This window comes from Hippopotamus amphibius, chromosome 9, assembly GCF_030028045.1.
Source record: "Hippopotamus amphibius kiboko isolate mHipAmp2 chromosome 9, mHipAmp2.hap2, whole genome shotgun sequence".
Classification (NCBI taxonomy): domain Eukaryota; kingdom Metazoa; phylum Chordata; class Mammalia; order Artiodactyla; family Hippopotamidae; genus Hippopotamus; species Hippopotamus amphibius.
Genome location: NC_080194.1, coordinates 142,395,487 through 142,414,503, shown reverse-complemented (window position 1 = coordinate 142,414,503; position 19,017 = coordinate 142,395,487). Strand labels below are relative to the sequence as shown.

The 19,017-nt window shown below is 68.4% G+C and overlaps 1 protein-coding gene across 3 annotated transcripts in view; it reads right to left on the bottom strand.

The window, feature by feature from the left end:
• TTYH3 (tweety family member 3) overlaps positions 1-19,017 on the bottom strand; it is a 51,362-nt gene that overhangs the window by 19,081 nt on the left and 13,264 nt on the right. Inside the window, exons 2-14 of one of the 3 annotated variants that reach the window (XM_057749926.1) lie at positions 17,471-17,640; positions 17,135-17,246; positions 16,810-17,030; positions 16,414-16,509; positions 16,182-16,254; positions 15,830-15,905; positions 14,706-14,761; positions 13,764-13,856; positions 13,065-13,157; positions 12,716-12,852; positions 10,990-11,163; positions 10,342-10,417; positions 4,792-7,962 (exon numbers count right to left, since the gene is read on the bottom strand). In XM_057749926.1, the coding sequence (XP_057605909.1) occupies positions 7,888-7,962; positions 10,342-10,417; positions 10,990-11,163; positions 12,716-12,852; positions 13,065-13,157; positions 13,764-13,856; positions 14,706-14,761; positions 15,830-15,905; positions 16,182-16,254; positions 16,414-16,509; positions 16,810-17,030; positions 17,135-17,246; positions 17,471-17,640 (1,452 nt within the window). In that variant the 3' untranslated portion in view covers positions 4,792-7,887. Of the gene's footprint in view, positions 1-4,791; positions 7,963-9,535; positions 9,631-10,341; positions 10,418-10,989; positions 11,164-12,715; positions 12,853-13,064; positions 13,158-13,763; positions 13,857-14,705; positions 14,762-15,829; positions 15,906-16,181; positions 16,255-16,413; positions 16,510-16,809; positions 17,031-17,134; positions 17,247-17,470; positions 17,641-19,017 lie in introns of those variants that run through there. The other 2 variants (XM_057749927.1, XM_057749925.1) reach the window with 2 other exon arrangements.

The following is a 19,017-nucleotide window of genomic DNA, read 5'->3' as shown; positions in this document are numbered from 1 at the left end:
CGAGGATTCGCCCTGCCCTGTTTTCTACAGAAAGCAGCTCCTCCGGCCCTTCCTCCCATCAAGCCTTTGTGATGGTGGTAGGAACGGAGAGGGGCTGCGTGGGCCTCAGCCGGGGAGTTCCCTCCCCCACCCCCGGGCAGCCCTCACTTCCTCTTCCTCAAACTGAGCCCAGACATCACTGCCTCCAGCTGCCAGCCCCCCGCTGCCCCACCCCCACCCCCGCGGGCACTTGCTGGGACCTGGGGCTCCTCGTTCCCTGTGACCTTCTCGCCCCACAGCTCCCCACTTAGCCCACACAAAGCACACGGAGTGGTTTGAAGAGCGCCTCCGTTTCCACGGCCTGAGCTGGGGACAGCATGGCAGTGCCACCCCCGCCGGTCACATACTCAGCACCCCCACCAGGCCAGAGAGGGCCCTTCCCCACAGCCCTTGCTGGTGTCTGCGCTGGCCCGGGAGCAGCTGGCCGGGGCTTGAGCCCACCTGGGCCTCGTGTAGCCCTGAGACAGCAGCGTGCTTTCCAGAGCAGCTGCCCTGGGGCTGGGGCTGGGGCTGGGCCCTGGGAGGGAGAGCGGCCCCTCACCACCACACAGCCTGACCCCTGTCCTGGGGACGCCCCCAGACTCAGCACTCAGTGTGTGCCCGGCAGGGCGGCGGCACGGGGTGGGGGGGCCCCCAGAACGGCTGCCAGCTGTGGGCAGAAGCCGGGGCTTCCTTCCTGCCCGTGTGAGTCACGGGAGCCTCTGTCCCGGCAGACTGTGGACCCAGGGCCCCAGCACCCGCCCCTCCTCCAGCAGCGGGCATCGCCTCCCCACAGAGCTGGCGGGGCCCTGGGGCACAGGTGTGGCCGGGGCAGGTGGAGTCCACACCCGCGTGGGGGCCATTGGTAGCTCACAGCTGGTCCAGGCTGTCCCCGCGTGGGGTGGGAGGCACCGAGCAGGGACAGCAGAGCAGAAGAGCCCACCCCTCCGGGAGCCTCGACCCCCGTCTGAAAGGGGGGGGTTAGATGTAAGTGTGGCCGGGACCCTGGTGGGAGGGCCAGGAGGGAGGGGTTGCCAAGGGGCACAGGCTAGGAGCACCTTGGCCCTTTCCTCTTAAACAAGAAACTGAGGGAGCAGGGACGTTCCTCCTCCGAAGGGGAAGCAGGTCTGGGAGGCCTTACAGGAACCAGGCAGCCTGAGGTCTTCCATCTGCCGCCCTCAGGGGTGTGACGGAGGGGCCCTCCCCCCAGGAGATGAGTCACTGAGCAGAAGAGGTGACCTCCCTTCTGGAGGCGCTGCTGGGGGCAGCCATGCCCCACCTCCTCTGCGGGCACCCGCAGCCCTCCCCCACTCACGGGGCTGGCGGCTGGCTGGAGAGGGTCTTGGCAGGATGGCGGGGCTCCACGTCTCCCAGAGTGGCCCTCTCAAACCGCCTGTCACTTGTGGGCTTTCAACACTAAAAAGTAAAACCGCAACCACTGCGGCTGCTGGGCGCTCCGCCCGCCTCCGGCTCCTGCGCTGCCAGGCGGGTGAGCCCCTGGGGTAGCTGGCCAGAACACAGGCTGAGCCAGGTCTTGGAGGGGCTGAGCGGGCTGCCAGGGTGGAGCCCCTGCCTGCTCAGTTTAAACACGCTTCTCTTCAGCTGGCCCATCACAGCCCACTTCCCCGAAGAGGCATCTCTGAGCTGGAGTAGGAATGCTCCAGAACCGGAGTGGGGAGAGAAAGACGTCCCAGGTCTCAGCGCGGCCTGGGCCATGGGGCAGGGGTGGGGCCCGTCAGGATGCCCGGAGGGCTGGGAGACAGGATGGCCCCGGACCTCGGCCTCCGCGACACGCCTGCACCCGTCCCGACGGCAGGCAAGCGGGGCTTCGCGTGACGTTCCATCCACGGTTCCAGAGGCCAGGCCCTGCTGGTGGCTTCAGCCAGTCCTGCCCTCTCTGGGCCTGGGGGCAGAGGGGAAGGGGGAACCAGAGCCAGCCCCATCTTTCTGCTCTCAGACCAACGGGCCGGTCCTGCTGCCGCCCCAGGCCCAGCCTCGCCGCACGTTCTCGGAGGCGACCCCTTCCTCAAGTCCTTTCTGAGTCCAGGGCTGGACCCACAAAAGGCACTTTGGCCCATGGCTAGGAAGGGACCCAGGGGCCGGGGGGCCCCTCGTCCTGGCCCCTGGAGGTTGCCCGGATTCTGTGGCCATGCTGAGTTTGGGGGCTCAGAGGTGTGGTTGCTTTCCCACCGCCCACCCCCTACTGCCCCTGCCCAGGCCTCGGGGGCAGCGCCCGCCCCCCCATGTACAGCCCACCACAGTCCGAGGACGCCGCCTGGTGGCCAGAGCTGGTGGTTCCTCTCCCAGCCTGAATCCACCTTTCCCAGGACCCGCACCCTGATCTAGGGGTGCAGCCCCTGCGTGACATGGAGGGGAGACCGTCTCGGCAGCCCCTTGCCTGCTCTGAAAAGTTCACGTCACGTATCCTTGGTTACGACCAGTATTTTGTATAGTACCAGTATTTGGAATCTATCGGTTATCACAAGTATTTGGTTGGTGCGGTACGTGTGGTGGCGCGAGGCACGCTTCAAGCCAGCTGCTGCCGCCGCCCTGGGCCACCCACGCCCCTGTCCTGTCCCCTGGCTCGGATGCAGGGCTGCCTGCTGCGTCTCCTCCCGGCCCATCCCAGTGAAATCCCAGATCCTTGCCAAGTGACTGCTCAGCTCCTGTGTGAATGTGGTGGTCACAGCTGAGCCCCAGACCCGCAGCCGGCGGTCACAGGGACCTCGCTGGGGATGCAGGTTCCTGGGCTGCCCCAGCCCATCGGGGACTCCGGGTGGGTCTTCCCACAGCGGCAGTCTGGCCCCGCCCTTCGTCTCTCGTCCTCCGGGGACCCAGCGCCCCCTGCCGGGCATCTGCCACCTTCACATCTCATTCCTGGAGACGCTCTCCCTGGCACTTACAGACCCTTCGCCCCCGCGCCCGCGCCCGCCCGCAACAGGACTGCAACGTCTGCTGCCCCTCTCCCACGTGGGTATCCACAGGCACCCTTGTCTCGGGGAGCTTTTGACTCCTAGTTCGTGGCCACGCCCTCCCACACTGTTCCGGGTGCCTCGGTGTCTGTGGCCCTTCCCACACCCTTGGCACCCCTCCCCCAACAAGCTGTCCCCCCCCCCCCGCCCCCGCCCCGGTCACCAGTCTGTGGTCACTCCTCAGACCTCCCCACCCCACTGCAGCACCATCCCACTCTGCATCCACCTCCTGTCTGTCCGGCTCACTCCCTTCGACTTCCTGACCCTGCTGGACCGCAGATTCCTCGCCCCTCGAGGGCTTGTCCTACGCTGGTTGAAATCCCAGGGTCCAGTCATGCCCTCGAAGTCGCCTTCACCTCCTCTGGCCTCTCTCGCTGCCACGTCTTCTCTTGGCCAAGCCTGTCGTCTCTGACCTGTTGCATCCAGCCCTCTGCCTGCTCACTACCCACACCTGGGTGCCCGGAGGGCCTGCCTTCCTGCCTGGTGAGTCTCACCTGAGTTTCGGACCAAGAGCCGCAAGGGCCCTTGAGGAGGCCCACTGCCCCGGCTCTCCCACGGCACCCCCACTTCCTCTCCAGCCTCCTCTCTGCTTCGTAAGGCCTCCTGCCACCCCAGCCCCACCCCGCCCACACGCTCTCAGCACCCGGCCAGCAGGAGGGACCGCAGCCCTGTCTATGGCCAGCCCTGGCACTGTGACCTAGGTCCAGCCCCTCCTGCGACTCAGGAACATCACTCCCCCACCGACCTCTTCCCTCCTCCCGGCTGCAGCCATGTCCTCTGCCCAGGGGTCACTACCGACAGCCTTCACAGCAGGCTGTTACCTCCCCATCTGAAGACAGCCGGCCTCTCTGGGCCACGCCCCCCAGCTGCAGCACGGTCCCTCTGCCCGGCCGCGAAACGCAAGACAAGAGTCTGCCCTTGCCGCCCCCCCACGGCACCCAGAAGCACCGAGCCCCAGGCGCTCCCTGGGCCCCCTTCCCCAACCAGATCAGAAACCACTGAGGCGGGCTGCTGGTGTGTGCTGGAGGCGGAGGCGCCGCCCAGAGCCCCTGCCAGCCCAGGCACCCACAGGTGCGGAGAGCCAGGAGCCCGGGTGCCAGCAAGGCCACGGGAGCCTGGTGTCTGCCATGGGGCCTCTCAGCCCCCTCACATACCTGTGTACCTGGCAGGGGGCAAATGTGCCTCCCCCCGCTGCGTGGGTCCTAAGGGTCTCCCTGTGAGGTGGGCGGTACACCTGCCTCCTGCCACCCAGGGTTACCTGCTGGGTTTTGTGGCCTCGGGCAACACGGCGCCTTCACCAGCCCGCTTCTCAAATGAGAACGAGAAGGGTCCTTCCTACCTCGGAGGGCGGGGGTTGGGTTCCCGCTCTGACCACCGCGAAGGACTCCAGGGAGGCCGGTGGGCAGGGAGGCGCCGGGGCAGCACCGGGAAGCCCGCCTCGGGTTCCACCTGGGGACACACCATCCTCCCATTTGGCCTCTGGGGCGCCCTCCAACAGCCCTGCCCGGAGCCAGGTCTCTCACCTGTCCCGGTGGCCGGAGACGGGGGCCCTCCACACAGCAAGCCGAGACTCCCAGGCCCCCCCAGCGCAAGCCCAAATTGCAACCGAGGCTTTCACAGCGTCCAGACCACCGCTCTGTGCGCCAGACGCCCCGCACACCTGACGCCCCACGCCCCGCCCCGCCCTGCGAGACCCTCCCATTCCGCCCACCAGGGGCGCCCTGGCCCTAGGGGCTCCCGGCACGTGGCAACCCTGCCCACAGACTTGGGCGGGAGCCAAAACACGTCAGGAAAAGGGGCCTATTTTTTAAAATTTGTTTATTTTAAAACATGAAACCCAAGCTGAATAGAAACCACAGAAATTACATTGACGAGATTTTTAGTATTTGCCAAGAAAAATAAAGCCCCCAGAGAAACAAAAATCAAACCCCAAACCCAGTTTAAAAACAAAAAAAACCAGAAACACAGCGACAGCACACAGAGCCACGGCCCTACAGAAGCTGGAGAATGCCAAGCACTTCAGGCCTCCGTCTCCTGCTCGGGATGCTGAATCGCCTTGGAGGGCCAGGGGGATGCAAGCGCCAGGAGAGAAACCCAGGAGGGGAGTCTCAACAAAATGACTTCAAGGGATGTATTATATGTAACAAATACAAAACCATTATGGTTAAACAAAAAAATATCCCACACAAGAGGCCCTGGTCCCCTCTATCCCTCCATTTGGGGCTGCCACCCACGCACCCTTCCTGGCCTGGGTGGGGGTCCTGGGGTAGGGAGGGAATGGAGCTTGGACTGGGGTTGCATAGTGAGATGGGGTGGGTGTGGAGGGGGATACAGGATCAGGGCTTCTGACCAGGCCCTGCCACAGCAGGCCAGGGCAGCTGGGGAGAGCGTGCACCCACACAGGGATCCCCACTGGCGAGCGACCCAACCGGAAGCCCTCCTGTCCGCCTAGCCCGTCAGGGGCCCCCGGGCCTCTCCCTCCCATCCACGTGGTCGAGGACCACCGCCCAAGACGGTGCAAGGCCTGCGTGGGACAAGGACCACGGGTACAGTAGGGTGGGAGCGGATGTGGAGACATCACCGGGATAGGACTGGTTAGGAAAGGGCCTGAAAATTTAGAGCACAAAGAAAACCAAGGGCGGGACACGCTCCCCCTCCAGGCCTGAGGCATGGTCTTGCACCCCTTTTAACTTCCACCGTTCTCCTTTCCTCAGCCCCGGTGAGTAAAAGGAACGGGGCAGAGCAACAGGCGGGCAGGCGGCACCGACAGGCACAGGGCACGGGGGGCCTCTGAGCACGCGGCGCCCGTCTCCCACCCTATGTACATTCACATTTCCGCGGCCTCACGGGCCTGCCGGCCGCTTGTGCTTCCGAGGGCGTGGCACCGGACAGCCCTGCCAGCACCTCCCCTCTGACCCGGAGCCGAGGCAGGGATGCTCCGCCCAGGCCGTGGAGCCCAGGGAAACGCTGGGCAGTTGGGCTGTGGCTCTGCCCGGTGGGACGCCCAGAACAGTGGGGGTGGGGCACAGGTGCCCTCCAGTGAGGTTTGGCCGTGTGTAAGGGCTCAGATGCGAGGCTGGGGGCCTGCAGGCCCACCTGGGACACCCCCGTGTCTGCCCACTCACGTCCCTCCCCTCTCAGGGCACAGGCTGCCCTGGGAGAGGGGGAGAGGCGGCCTGGCCCCAGGCCCACCCACCCTTTTGGTCCCAGATACCAGCACAAAGAATGGATCACAGAAGGGAAAGTGGCCTCTCCCAGGCCACCTCAGGGAAGGGGCGCTGCCCTGCCGCTCTGCGAGAAAGAGCTCCCCATGTAAACTGCTGAGCCAGCCGCTGTCTGCCCCTGCGGGGCCCCGGCCTGGGTCCTCACGTGGTTACCAAGTGGCTCTGCTGCCCCTGGCCTGACACAGTCTGAGCCACATCTGGCCTGTTCCAGGCTGGCTGGGCAGGGCTGGGACTGGCAGGGGGCTTCCCATCTTGATTTGGGAGCCCCCCACCCTCCACCTCGCTGCGGCAGGAAACACAGCAAACATTGTACACTAAACCAAAAGCACCTTAGGGAAACCTTGTTCCCACTTCACAGGTAGGGAGACTGAGACAGGGATCTCAGTCCTACAGCCCAAGGGACATTCATTCCTGAGGACACGGTCCCCTGGGGCCCAGGAAGGAGTCTCCAGGCCCTCGGGCTGCCTCTCGGCCTACGACACCCCCAGCAGCACCCCAAGAAGAAACACCTTCTCCAGCCGGACGCCCTGCCGGCCATCCCGGGCCCCGTCTCCAGCCTGGACTCGGGGGCACCCCCGTGGGCTCTGCGTTGGCCAGGAGTGCTCCCTCCGAGAGGCTGGCGTGAGGTTAGTGGTTAGTCCCGAGAGGGGCGGCAGGGGCCGAGGGCACACTCCCAGCCAGCTCGGGCCCCGCCCCCAGGCCGGCGCCGGGACGCTGCGCCCGTCCTGGCTGGAAAGGGGACCGAGCAGTGGGGCGCCTCGGCCCGCAGCCCCGCCTGCCCTAGAGATGACGAACGTGGTTAGTGCAAAGAACGAACCGGGTGCGGCCGCCAAGTCTCCGGGGTGGGGAGGGGGTTTTGGCACCGAGAAGGCGGCCAGCCCTGGGTGAGCAGCCTGGGCTCGGCGCGGCACCTGCTGCCGCCTGCCACCGCGGAGGGCTGGCCGCCGCGGCCGGGCTGCGTGCTGAGGGAGAGAGCGCTGCTGCAGGGAAGCAGAGGACGCAGGGACCCCCTGGAGGCTTCTGGCAACTGATGGAGAGAGCCGGGGGGGGGGGGGGGCGGGGGGGAGAGAAGGAAGGAGCTCTAGATGCTGCAGAGGTGGGTGGGGCACCATGGGCAGGTCTCCACCGTGGAAGCCAAGCAGGCAGGCGCACACGGCCGTCCCTCCAGACGCCCGGCACAGAGAGGGGCGCGTGCTGCCTGTGAAGGAAGAGCTGACGCACAGGAGCATCGAGGGAGCAGGAAAAGCGTCAGGGCTGTGGGAGGGAAGGGGCGGGCGGCGCCGCCAGGGACACTGCAGGGGTCCGGACACAGCACCAGCACACACAGCGGCCCGGCGCAGGGCCCTGCAAGTCACCGACTCCTCAGAGGCAGAGGGGCGTGGGGGGGGGGGCAGGAGGGCCCAGGCGCCGCTAGCAGCACCCCCAGGCGTCCGGGCGCGTGGCCCAAGAAGAGGGCGCGGGCCCAGAGCCCCTGTGCTGCCGCCGGCAGGAGCACGCCAGGCATCTCCGCGCCCCTGTGGGAAGGGAAGGAGGGGGCGCACGGCCACGCGGTGCCTGCAGCGGGCCTGGCGTGTGCGCGGAGGCCCCGGCAGGCGGCCACGGGTGTAAGCGGCAAGGCTGGCACGGGGAGGGGCAGCGCAGTTGGCACGCGGGGCGGGTGGCTGTCGGGCGCTCTAGTGCCCGCCGCTGCTGGGGTCGGGGCGAGGCTGGCTGGTGGCGAGGTACTTGGCTCTCATGCTGGAAGTGTACTGCAGGGAGACAAGGGGAGGAGGCGGGCGGTCAGCGGGCACTGGGCGCCCCGAGGCGGGGCAGGGCAGGACCACACAGCGGCGTAGCTGACAGAGCCCTGGGAGGAGGAGCTCTGGGAGGGGCCCGCGGGCCCAGCGCCTAGACTCCTGAGCCCTGGCTGGCGCCAGGGGCAGCGACAGCCCCAGGGAGCAGACGTCTGGCCCCCAACTCCCCAGGCTCGGGACGGACCCCAGCCTCCTCTCCCAGCGAGACGGGCACAGCGGCCCCCACTCCCGTCTCAGACACGTCGCGTCGGGCCAGGCAGCACCCTGCCCCCCGCGAGAACCAGAGCTTGGAGACTCCCCCCTGCACCCCACACGCCCAGGACCTGAAGGCCACACACAGGCTGCCTCCTCCTCCCACTGCGGGATCCTGTGGGTGGCCAGGAGGAGTGTGTCGCACAAAGGTGGGGTCAGGCTGCGTCCGAGGAAGGGTCAGAGGGTCCCTGAGGGCCCAGGCTGGCGGGGCCGCGGGCCACAGGAGGGAGGAGGCGCAGCCGCTCTGCCCCGTCACCCCAGGGAGGGAGGACCCCGAAAGCACAGAGGCCCCTCAGGCTGCCACCCACTCGGGTGGGAACCAAGCTGTGGGCTCTCTGCACGTCACGGACACGGGGACACAGGCAGCCAGGGGCAGGGGAGGCCGCACATCAACGCCGCTCTCGTCCAACCTGCAGCACGAAGGCCGTGCTTGGTGCACGTGCGTGTGCACGTGTGCTCGTGGTGAGCACACGTGGAAGAGACGTGTGCTGGGAGCAGGCAGGGTGCAAGGGGCCACACACCCGCCTGGGGAACAAAAGCCAAGGCATGTGCCAAGGGTGCCAGTGGGAAAGAGCCTGGCAGGCCGACCCCGCAGCCACCTGCCCCCACCAACCCCCGGGGGTCCGCAAACCCGTCCACACACCGCAGTGCGCAGAGCGGGGCGGACACGCCCCCCCGGGCCTCGAGGCCCTCCCAGGACTCCCGGGCGGGGGACGGCTGCGCGCGCCCATCGGCAGCCGCGCAGGCGCGCCGGGAGCCGGCATTCCAGGGCCATGCAGCGCGGGCCGGCGGGCGGCAGCCCAGACCCCGGGGGAGCGCCGCGCCGCGTGAGGAGGGCGGCGGTGGGCACGCGTCCCTGCGCACGCACCCGTGTGCCCTTCCAGACCCGCGGAGCCGCACCCCAGGCGCCAGCTCGCCCGCCGCCGCCCCCCCGAGCCCAGGCGCGTGCGTGCGCGTGCACATGGCTCTGGGAAGCGGTGCCGAGATGGGCAGGGCCGCCCGCGGCGGGGCCAGGGTGCAGAGGGGGCCCTGCGGAGGGGCTCACGGCCCCCGGGGCCAGGGTCTCTGTGGCCGGGCGAGGGGCCGCAAGGCCCACGTGCCTGCGCGGCCCGGGAGCTGGCCCCACGGGCGCTGAGCTGAGACCGCGCTGGCACCTGACCGACGGGCGCGAGCCAGCGCTGGCGACGGGGGCGCGGTGAGCAAAGGGCGTGCGGCACGGAGGTGTGGGCGGGCAGGCGGTGCAGGGCAGGGGACCCGGGTGGGTCGGTACCTGTCACTCTCAGGACATGGCCACCACAGCGTTCAGGCACTGCTCATGGGCTTAAACTGCCAGCCCGTGTGGCCGCCAGAGTCCAGGGCAGCCAGATAGCGCTAGGAGGGCCCGGGGGGTTGGAGTGCAGGAAAGAGAGAAAGAGAGGGTGCCCTCAACGCCAGGGCGAGGGCCCGGCCCGGAGCAGGCCTTGGGAACAGCCTGCGTGCTGACAGGAGGGCAGCCCGAGCGTGAGCCAGCCTGGGAGCCCACACCGCCCGGGGCCGGGCCGAGGCCAGCTCAGTGCTGCAGGGCGCCGTGGGGCCGCTGCACAAGCAGGTGGGTATTTCTGAAGCGAGGTGGCTCTCAACCTCTCTAGCCCTGTTCCTTGAGGCCCGCCACCTCCAGGAAGACCTCCAGGACCCCCAACCTCTCTGTGAGCTCCTTTCTTTGGCACCAAACCACGCTGTCCCCTTTTCTATGTCTCGTTCCCCAGACCAGAGCGGACACCAGGCCCAGCGGGAAGAGCCAGCAGCTGAGACCCTGGTTGAGTGCAGGCAGTTGAGGAAGGAAAAGAAGAAGCAGCAGGGCTGGGGTGGGATGAGACGCCAGGGCCCTCGGAGGAGCCTGTGAGCTCACCCAGCCCTGTCTGTGCCGTCAGATGCCTGCCCGAGAGCCCCGGCTGGGCAACCACCCCGGCCCTGGCACAGAGAGCTCGGGGCTGTCTGCGGGGCCTGCACGGCTCGGGAGGCCACACCAGACACGAGGCAGCAGGGCGGGACCCCCGCCCCAGGCTTCGGGTCCCCGACCCACCCTCCTGCCCCAAGACTTACTGAAGGTGGTGGGGACTCGCGCCCGATGAGGGGGGTGTTCTCACAGCGGGGATTCTGGAAATTGGCATTCTGGCTCCTGAGGTGAGGGAGGAGAGGGGCTGTGAGTGACCACTGGCCGTGGCCATCCCAGCCCTGGGCCAACGGACTCGTTCTGGAACCACGCAGACCCCACGCATCTTCCCCACCACTGCACCCTGCCCGCCGGCAAGGGCCTGGGGTCCCGGGAACCCAGCACAGAGCCAAGGGCTCCGAGGAGGCCCACGGCCGCCGCCCGCCCGCCTCAGCCCAGACAGAGCCCGGCCCTGCCGCCTGCCTGCCCGCCCGCCCGCCATGGGGCCAGGCCCAGGGCCCGTGGCAACGGCACCCCCTCTGCTAAACACAGTGGCCTCCCTGTGGCCTCGACCCAGGCGCGTGGGAGCGGCAGGCACTCACCGCCAGGCCACGCCCCCTAGAGGCCGGACAGCCCCCGGGGGGGGCCCCCACTGCTGCCCCGGGCTCCGCCTCCTCCTCACTGCGGCGGCACGCGCGGGGCCGCCTCCCCACTCCAAGCCGCGCCCGTCGGCCGCACGGAGCCCCAGGCAGCCTGTCCCGGGGCTCAGGTCCGCCGTCCGCACCCGGGCCGCCCGCCCCGCTCCCAGCACGACTCACATGTACTCGGTGACCGGGGCGTTGCTGACGGTGTGGGCTGCGGCCGGGATGCTGGTCTCGCTGCCGTAGCTGCTCCCGCAGCTGTACAGGCTGGGCATGTGGACGCGGTAGAGGCTGTCGTGCGCCTGCCGCGGCCCTGGCGCAGCCTCCTCCTCCCCGTCCTCGTCAGGGCCTCTGCAGGGGGGGACACCCAGCACAGGGTCAGGCCCTGACGTGAGGCAGCCAGCGACGGGACCCACAGGGCTCAGCTTTGGTGCAAACACCCCTGGTTCCGATCCTGGTTCGGTCGCCTACTTGCCAGGGACTGTGGGAGAGTCACCCGGGCACACAGGGACACGGGCTGTCTGCTACTGAAAGAAGGGGACAGGGCCCCTCCTGGGGGAGCACAGAGGGCCGGGTGCCTGGAGGCAGGGGTGCTCTCTTGGCGCTGCAGCTCCAGCCTGCCCCCAGGAGGCCTGAGGCCCCGTCCTCCAGCCTCTGCTGTCCTCTGGCTCCCTGCCGTCCATCCGTCCAGGCCGCTGCTGGGGAACGTGAGGGGCGGGGGGCCAGGCCTCTGGTGCTCCTGGGGCTCGTCGCACGCTGCCTGGCCTGGATGGGACGTGGGGCTGGGCTGCCTGGTGGTGCGGGTGCAGGCCTGCCGGGCCTGGGCTCACGTCCCACCTCCCACCACCGGCTAGTGGCCTCGGGCACAGGGTCCCTTCACCGTGTTCCTCGTATGAGACAAGTGGGGCGGCGGCAGCAACAGGCCACGTGCTGCGTCCCGGCCGAGCCCGGAGCTGAGCCCTTGTACGCAGTGCTGCATCCGGGGCTCAGGGGACGCTGAGAGGATGCACTCTTCTCGCCCCCGTCCCACAGGCAGGGAGACTGAGGCCCAGAGGGGTTCGGTGACTTGCCCGTGGTCACCCAGCGAGCGAAGGTAGAGCTGGGATCTCAAGCTGGGCCGCATGCTTCCCGGACGTGCTCTCAGCCCCTCCCCTACGGCGGCCGTCTCTCCCACCCCCACCTTCAGCATCACGATGACCACACCACGGCCACCCCTGCCACCCCCGAGCAGCATCAGCATCCCAACAGAAAATAACAGAGCAGAAATCCAGACAAAGAGAAGAGATCTGAGCTGGGCTACGTGCCATCCAAGCTGGGCCACCAAGAAACAGCCACAGCCCACATGGCAGGGGAGGTGGTGGCTCCGGGAGGTGCACCACAAGGACCCAAGCGAGGGGGCCTGGTACCCCCACTCAATCCGGTACTGACTGGGGAGACCGAGGCAGGGGCTACCAGGACCCCCACTTCAACGCTAAAGACATAGTGGCCCATGGGAGGTCGTGGCCATCCTGATCGCCCAGCTGAGTGGGCCACGGAGGCCAGGGCCACGTGGGGCACTCCCTGCAGAAGCCAGGAGTCCCCCAGCCAGCAGGTCTCTCCCCTCGACACCTGCTCCCAGGGGTGGGGGGACGGAGGACAGGTCCTGAGCCCAGCCAGCCAGATGTGCGGACGGCTGTGGGCACAGAGCCAGCCCCAGCAGGCGGACCCCGGTTCCCCTGCCTGCTCCGGGCTCCCACGCGTCGCCTGGACTGGGAGCGCCTCTTGGTCTTGCTAGAGGCTCAGGGAGCGTCCAGAGGCGAGGAGGCCTTCGCCCCCTCTTGACCAGGACATGGGGCGTCCAGAAGGCACGGCCCCAGGCGCTGTGTGGCCTAGGGGGGGTTCCAGGACCTCCCTGAGCCCTCACCTCTTCTGCTGCCACGTGTGTGGGACGCTGCAGATGATGGAGCTGAACATGAGGGCTGTGACGAAGGAGAAGAGGGCCAGGTAGATGAGGCCCTCGACGCCATCATAGCAGAGGCCTGTGAGGGCCTGCACGTAGTCCTGGGGCCGGGCGGGGAGGGGGACACAGAGACCCCCAGGGAAGCACAGGGTGAGACAGAGCGTGCCCCGGCAGCCTGGACCCCCCCCCGCCCCCGACTCTGGGCTGGGCAGAGACCCAGTGATCTGCCCCTCCCCCACCCCTCCCCCGGCTGCCCACCCCTGGCTCCCCACGTCCGCCCAGCCCCACGCGGGCTCCAGGAGGCGGCCCTCACCAGGTGCAGGCTGCGGCAGTCCACCAGGGCGGTGAGGTGCTGCAGGTTCACCTCCGTGCCATTCAGCACCTCCTGGACACGGAGCAGGGGGTCCTGCGGGTGTGCACCGCGCCAGGTCAGCATCGCTCAGCAAAGGGTCCTGAGGCAGCCACAGGCCTCCCTCCACCCCACGGCCCGCTGCCGAGACCCCCTCAGCCTCGGTGCAGGTGAGGACCCTGCGCTTAGAGAAAGGGGGGCCCGGACGTCTGTGCCCTGGTCTCAGGGGGCTGTGAAGACGTGAGGAGAGTAGGACCCGCAGCGCCTGTCCAACGTGACCACCACTGCAGGGACTTCATTCAACGGGAGAGACAGCACACACGCGTGTGTCTCCTGACACCAGCCTGGTTCTTTTAAAAATCACATTTTAAGGAACAGCTTAAGACAAAGCAAATGTTCACGATATCTTAAGGGACAAAACGCTGTCCGAGATACTCTATGCCAAGTCAGCTTGGTCCTACGATGTGTGCGCGCGCGCGCGTCTGCCTTGTAAAACCCACCCCAAATCCTCAAGGACAGGAAGGGAAGGGTGGAAGGCAGGGCAGAGAGGGCCAGACCCCCAGCAGGGCCCGGGAGCAGCCTGGGCAGCGTCTGCACTGCGCCTCCCTTCCAGCACAAGAAGAGGGGCGCTGAGGGCTCCACAATCCCCCCACGCCCCCTCACCTTGGTGGCCGGGTACTCCCGCGGGACGGTCCTCAGAAGCTCAGCCACCGCGTCCTGCATCTCCACCAGCGCCTTGTGGCTGCCCGACAGCTTCTGCTCCACAGAGAGGCCGGCTGACTCCAGCGAGGGCGGGGGCAGCCCGTCTCTCCCTCCCTGAGGCCCCCACCCACACGTGGGGCAGGCGAGCTCCAGGGCCCCCAGCGTCTGCCCGCCCAAGGGGTGTCCAGCCTGTGAGGCCACGCGCTCCCAGGGCGGGATGGCTGTGCCAGGGCCAGAGGGGGTGCCCGGCAGTCTGCTTGTGCCCCTGCGGGACACCTTTCCTTGGCGCCCCAGGACGACCACACACCCCAGGAACAAGACAGATCACGGAAAGGACGGCGTCTTTAAAGCAGATCAACAGTCCAGGGGACCCCAGAGGCCACACAGTTATGTGGAATGGCAGGCAGTGGGCTACACAGTCTCCCGTCCACTCCCGCCGTGATGCCAGATGTCTAGACAGATATTCCGCAGAGCGGGCACAGGACCCCCCCACCCCCACCGCCCAGGGGCATCCCTGGGCTCCGCCCACACCCGCCACCGGGCTCTGCTCTGCGGGGATGGCTGGGGCAGCCCGAGAAAGGACGGCAGTTCCAGGGATTTGGGGGCATGAAGCAGGCCACCTCAAAAGGCATGTGCTGAGGGCGTCAGGGTGGTGACCCCAGGGGCAGCGAGTAACGTCAACACAGCATTTGCCCAACTGCCTCCCGACGGCTCCTGGGGCCCCCGGGGCCTGATGAGGTGTGAGAAGGGCCTCTTGGTCTGTGGGCGGCTGTGGGCAGGGGCCAGGGCCTGGTTGGCCTCTTTCAGGGGCATGTCGCAAGACCCTTCCCAGGGCCGAGGGAGCAGATGCTCTGCAGAGGCAGGGGTGGGGCAGGGGCGGGGCGGGGGCCGCCGGGCTCTCACCTGCTGGAAGGGGTTGGCGGCAGAGGGCGCGCAGGCCAGGTAGTACTGCAGGATGTCTGCGGAGAGAGGCCAGGGTGGCTGAGCCACTTCGGCCGCCGCGTCTGCGCAGGACGCACATCGACACCCACGTCTGTGGACACACGTGTCTCCACAGCTGCACGTACGCTGCGTGTGCGTGTGCTTGCCTGCGTGTATTTTTCTGCGTGTGCACCTACCTGCGTGTGTGTGCCTGTGCTGCGTGCCTGTGCTGCATGCCTGGGTGCACGTGTACCTGTGAGCACAGGGACGTCTGTACACACACGTGTCTACGGGCGCGTCTGCAGGTGTGTGCGTGTACACGTGTGCATGTGTCCATGTCTGCAAGCCTGCACGTGTGGGGGGGACGTGGCCTCCAGGGAGCCTAGGGCCAGGGCCCAGACCCTTCTGCTCTAGCCGTGCCCGAGACGTGCCGCCTCCCGGCCCCGCTCCCCGTGCAGCGGCAGACAGGGCCCTGGGTGGGCGAGGAGTCATCTGCTCAGGGGCCAGTCGGGCAGAACAGTTCTCAGGCCGGAATGTCACCCCGAAGAGGCGGCACAGAGCCAGGGAGTGCAGGCGGCCTGCTCTCCCCCATTAAAACAGGCGCTGACTCAGTGTCCGAAGTTCAGAGATGGGGATTCACTCACAATTCCGATTTTGAAAACCCAGGAGAGCCACGTCCAGCCAGGGCTGAGGAAGAAGCCTTGGACCCCAGCTGCCTAACCCCTGCCCCCACCCCGCCCTGGGCTCTCTGGCCCCTTCTTGGGGCTCTCTGGGGTCCAGCGCAGGACGCGGACCAGGAGCAAGAGCTCGGGAGCAGGGCCCGCCACAGCCCAGGGCAGCCTCCCCGCACAGAACCGTCCTTGGCCCCCGAGGTCTGGGTGCCTACGGAGCTCATGTTGGAAAACGTGAGAACGCAAGCCCCACACTTGACTTCGGCCACCTGTCGACGGGGCCAGCACGCGGCCTGACCCAGATGGCCTGTGGCCCGCAGGCAGCCGCCGCCGGGCTCGCACCTGCTGGAAGGGGCTGGCAGCACAGGGCGCGCAGGCCAGGTAGGGACTGCCCGCACGTGCGGCACGGGCTGCCGGGACCCGACCCAGACTCACCCCCACTCAGCACGGAGTGCTCCTCCACCATCCGGGTCACGTAGGTGTCGGGGTCCACACAGAAGTCGCTGGAGCCCTGGGGTGGGAGCGGGCAAGGAAGATGGGCTGAGCTGGAGCCCCCCAACCTCTCAGCTCTCAGGGGTGGTGCCTGGCACCCCCCGCGTCTGCGCGCGGCCCTGGAAGGCGGTGTGCATCTGTGGGAGGTGGGGACGGACACTGCGTGCCCGTGACAGGTCCCCAGTGCTCTCAGGACCTCGGTGTCCCACGAAAGAGGGGAGGGGAGTGTGGCGTCCCCCACCCCTGCCCGTGCTCGGCCAGCGGACGGGGACCACCTGTGCTCTCCACCACCTACCACAGACACGGCCAGCTCCAAGCCCAGCGCGCCCCAGCTGACGATCAGGGCCAGGACCCCCAGCAGGCAGACCCTTGGGGAAAAGAGGGTCAGTGAGCACGCTCCAGGCCGGGGTGAGGGCCACGCCCCACGCCAGGCTGACCCGCAGATGGGAGGGTGGGACAGGGCCACCTTAGGGGACCCCGTGGCGTGGCAGGTGCCCCGCCCCCTCCCCCGAGGGCCACAGACTCACCCGACCAGGATCCCCTTGGAGCTTCGGATGAGGCCGACCAGCACCAGGAGGCAGACGGCCACATCGAGCAGCAGGAGGCCCAAGTAGCCCAGCCACCTGCGGGCACAGCGTGCGCATGGGCCGGGCACGGGGCCCACCTCCAGCGCAGGAGAAGGGGGTGCTGCGGTGGGCCCGGCGTCTGCACCCCGCGTGGGACAGCGCCAGGAAACAGCCCCGGGCCCAGGGGGGCACCCACAGGCCGTCCTGGGACGCGGAGCCTGGCCTCTGTTCCCGTGACAGGCGTGCCCCTGAGGACCCCCGCCACAGCGACCACCACCGCACCAGCCCCTCCCCCACGAGACCTCAGCACTGGGAGCCAGGAGCCCACGGGTCCACGGGGGCGGGAAAGGGCCGCACCTGTACCAGTCATAGAGGTCCACCTGCTCGGCCAGCGCCTCCAGCGACACGGCTGGGCTCCTCCAGAACGGGATGGCCGCCGTGTAGCCCAGCAGCGTCTGCAGCAGAGCCTGCAGCCGCTGCACCGCCCGCAGGGGCTCCGGCCGAGCGGCCAGCTGCCGCTCCAGGCTCCGCAGGCTGGGCTCCGCCGTGCGGTTCAGGGCGGCGGCCGTGTCCCACACCTGCGCCAGGTCGGGCGTGGTGTCAGCCGGGACCCGGACCCACGCCCACACGCTCGGGCACACGGGCGCGCACGCGGGGAGGCCCCTCCCACGCGGCCACTCACGCGGTCCTGGACCCCCGCCACCGTGCGGTTGGCGTGGCGGAGCGAGTAGGTGGCCCGATGGATGCCGTCACTGGTCTCCCCGTTGCCATAGAACCCCACGGCGATGCCGGCGCTGGACAGGGCGGGGCCGCATGTGGGCGCAGGCCTGGGGGCCCCCGAGGGGACCCGGCCTGCCCCGCCCCCCCCACCCAGCCACCCCTCGGTCCCGCCCGGCCCCGCCCCCCAGCCCGGCCCGGCCCCTCCAGCCTGGCCCTGCCCCGCCCCTCCGTCTCGCCCGGCCCTGCCCCGCCCCTCCAGCCTGGCCCCGCCCCGCCCCGCCCCGCCCGCCGCGCTCACCTGCAGACCAGGGTGGCGATGATGACGCACCAGGCGGTGCAGCAGCAGTCGGCGTCCAGGTGCTCCTCGCTCTTGCGCCGCCGGCAGCACAGCCAGAAGGAATAGAAGAGCAGAAAGAGGAGGTCCAGGGCGAGGCAGGCCAGCGCGGCGGCCCCCAGCAGCAGCAGAGCCTGAGGGCGGTTAGGAAGCGGTGCTGGAGGCGCGGACCCCCGCCCTGGCGCTGCGCCCAACACAGTACCGGCGAATCCCCGCTGCGCCCCGGCCCAAGGGACGGCGCGCACTCCCACTGAGCCCTCCCCCGGGCCCGGGGACGGAGGCTCCGCACACCTGAGTGATGTGCCTGTGGCCACCCGGACCTGGGACCCCCGTCCTTCCCAGACACTAGGACCTGCTAGTGTCTATCCAAGCCCTGCTTGGAGGGGCCACGTGGGCAAGACCGTGGGATCCCCTCTCCTAACCCCACCCGGGCCTTGTGTGTTCCCCACGGGAGCCCACCACCTCCTGGGCCCCGGAGCCCAAGGCACATATCTCTGAACAGGGGTCCGGGACCAGGCACTGTGAGGAAGTGCTGCGCGGCGGGGCGGGGCGGTCTGGGCAAGGCCAGCACAGTTGCTAACTGGCCACGTGGCCAAGGAAGGCCCTTGCTCTCCCTGAAACTCGGTTTTCTCTTTTGTAAACAGGGGATGCTGCTGCCTCCCCTGAAAAGGCAGGCAGAGTCCCAGCGAAGGCCACCCACACCCGCTGCAGGGCCCTGTGGGCAGGGGCTGTGAGCATCACGACCCCGTCCTCAGCCTCGGTGCTGAGACTGCCCTGCACCTGACCGCCTCCGTGAGCTGGAGCCTCGGGCAGCCTGAAGGGCCCAGAGCTCTCCAACCGTCCCAGGAGGCACCGGGGGAGGAGGAAGTGCCCCCCAGAACCCTCCTGTCACTGAGGCCAGCGTCCCCCTTGGAAAGCCGTGGACTTGATCCAGCAGGGAAACCCGCTGTAGGCTCAGCCCTGGGCTGGGGCCTCGGGCGGGGAGAGCAACAGACACCAGCCCCGCCTCCCCAGGCACCATACTCCCCAGTCTGCCTGGCCCAGGGCTTCACCCCCATCTCACTGATTAAAAACCTGGCTTCAGAGAAGGTAAGGAGTAAGGACCCACGTGCCCACATGGCAGCCTTTCTGCCCACATGTCCTTTGTGGGGTTGACAGTGGTAGCTGACGAAGGACTGCAGGGCAGCAGGCTGGCCCTGACCATGTGCGTCTCGTGGGGGGACCACGTAAGTACCACACAGAGGTGCCCCCCCCATGGTGGTGCGCCCACAGACACCCCTCAGCTGCCCTTGCCGGCACTGCTGCAGACACAAGCAGACCTCAGGGGGACCTGGAAACAACCCTCCTCACATCTTAACATTCAGCAGTGTGGCCATGAGCCTGGGGAGTCACTAGGGTGGGGGTGGAACGCCCCAGGCCCACCTGCCCCCTGTGGGGCCCCCTTGGGACCACAGGCTCAGCCACAGAGGCACTGGGACTGCTGGATCTCAGCCCTGGCGCCCAGCGGCTGT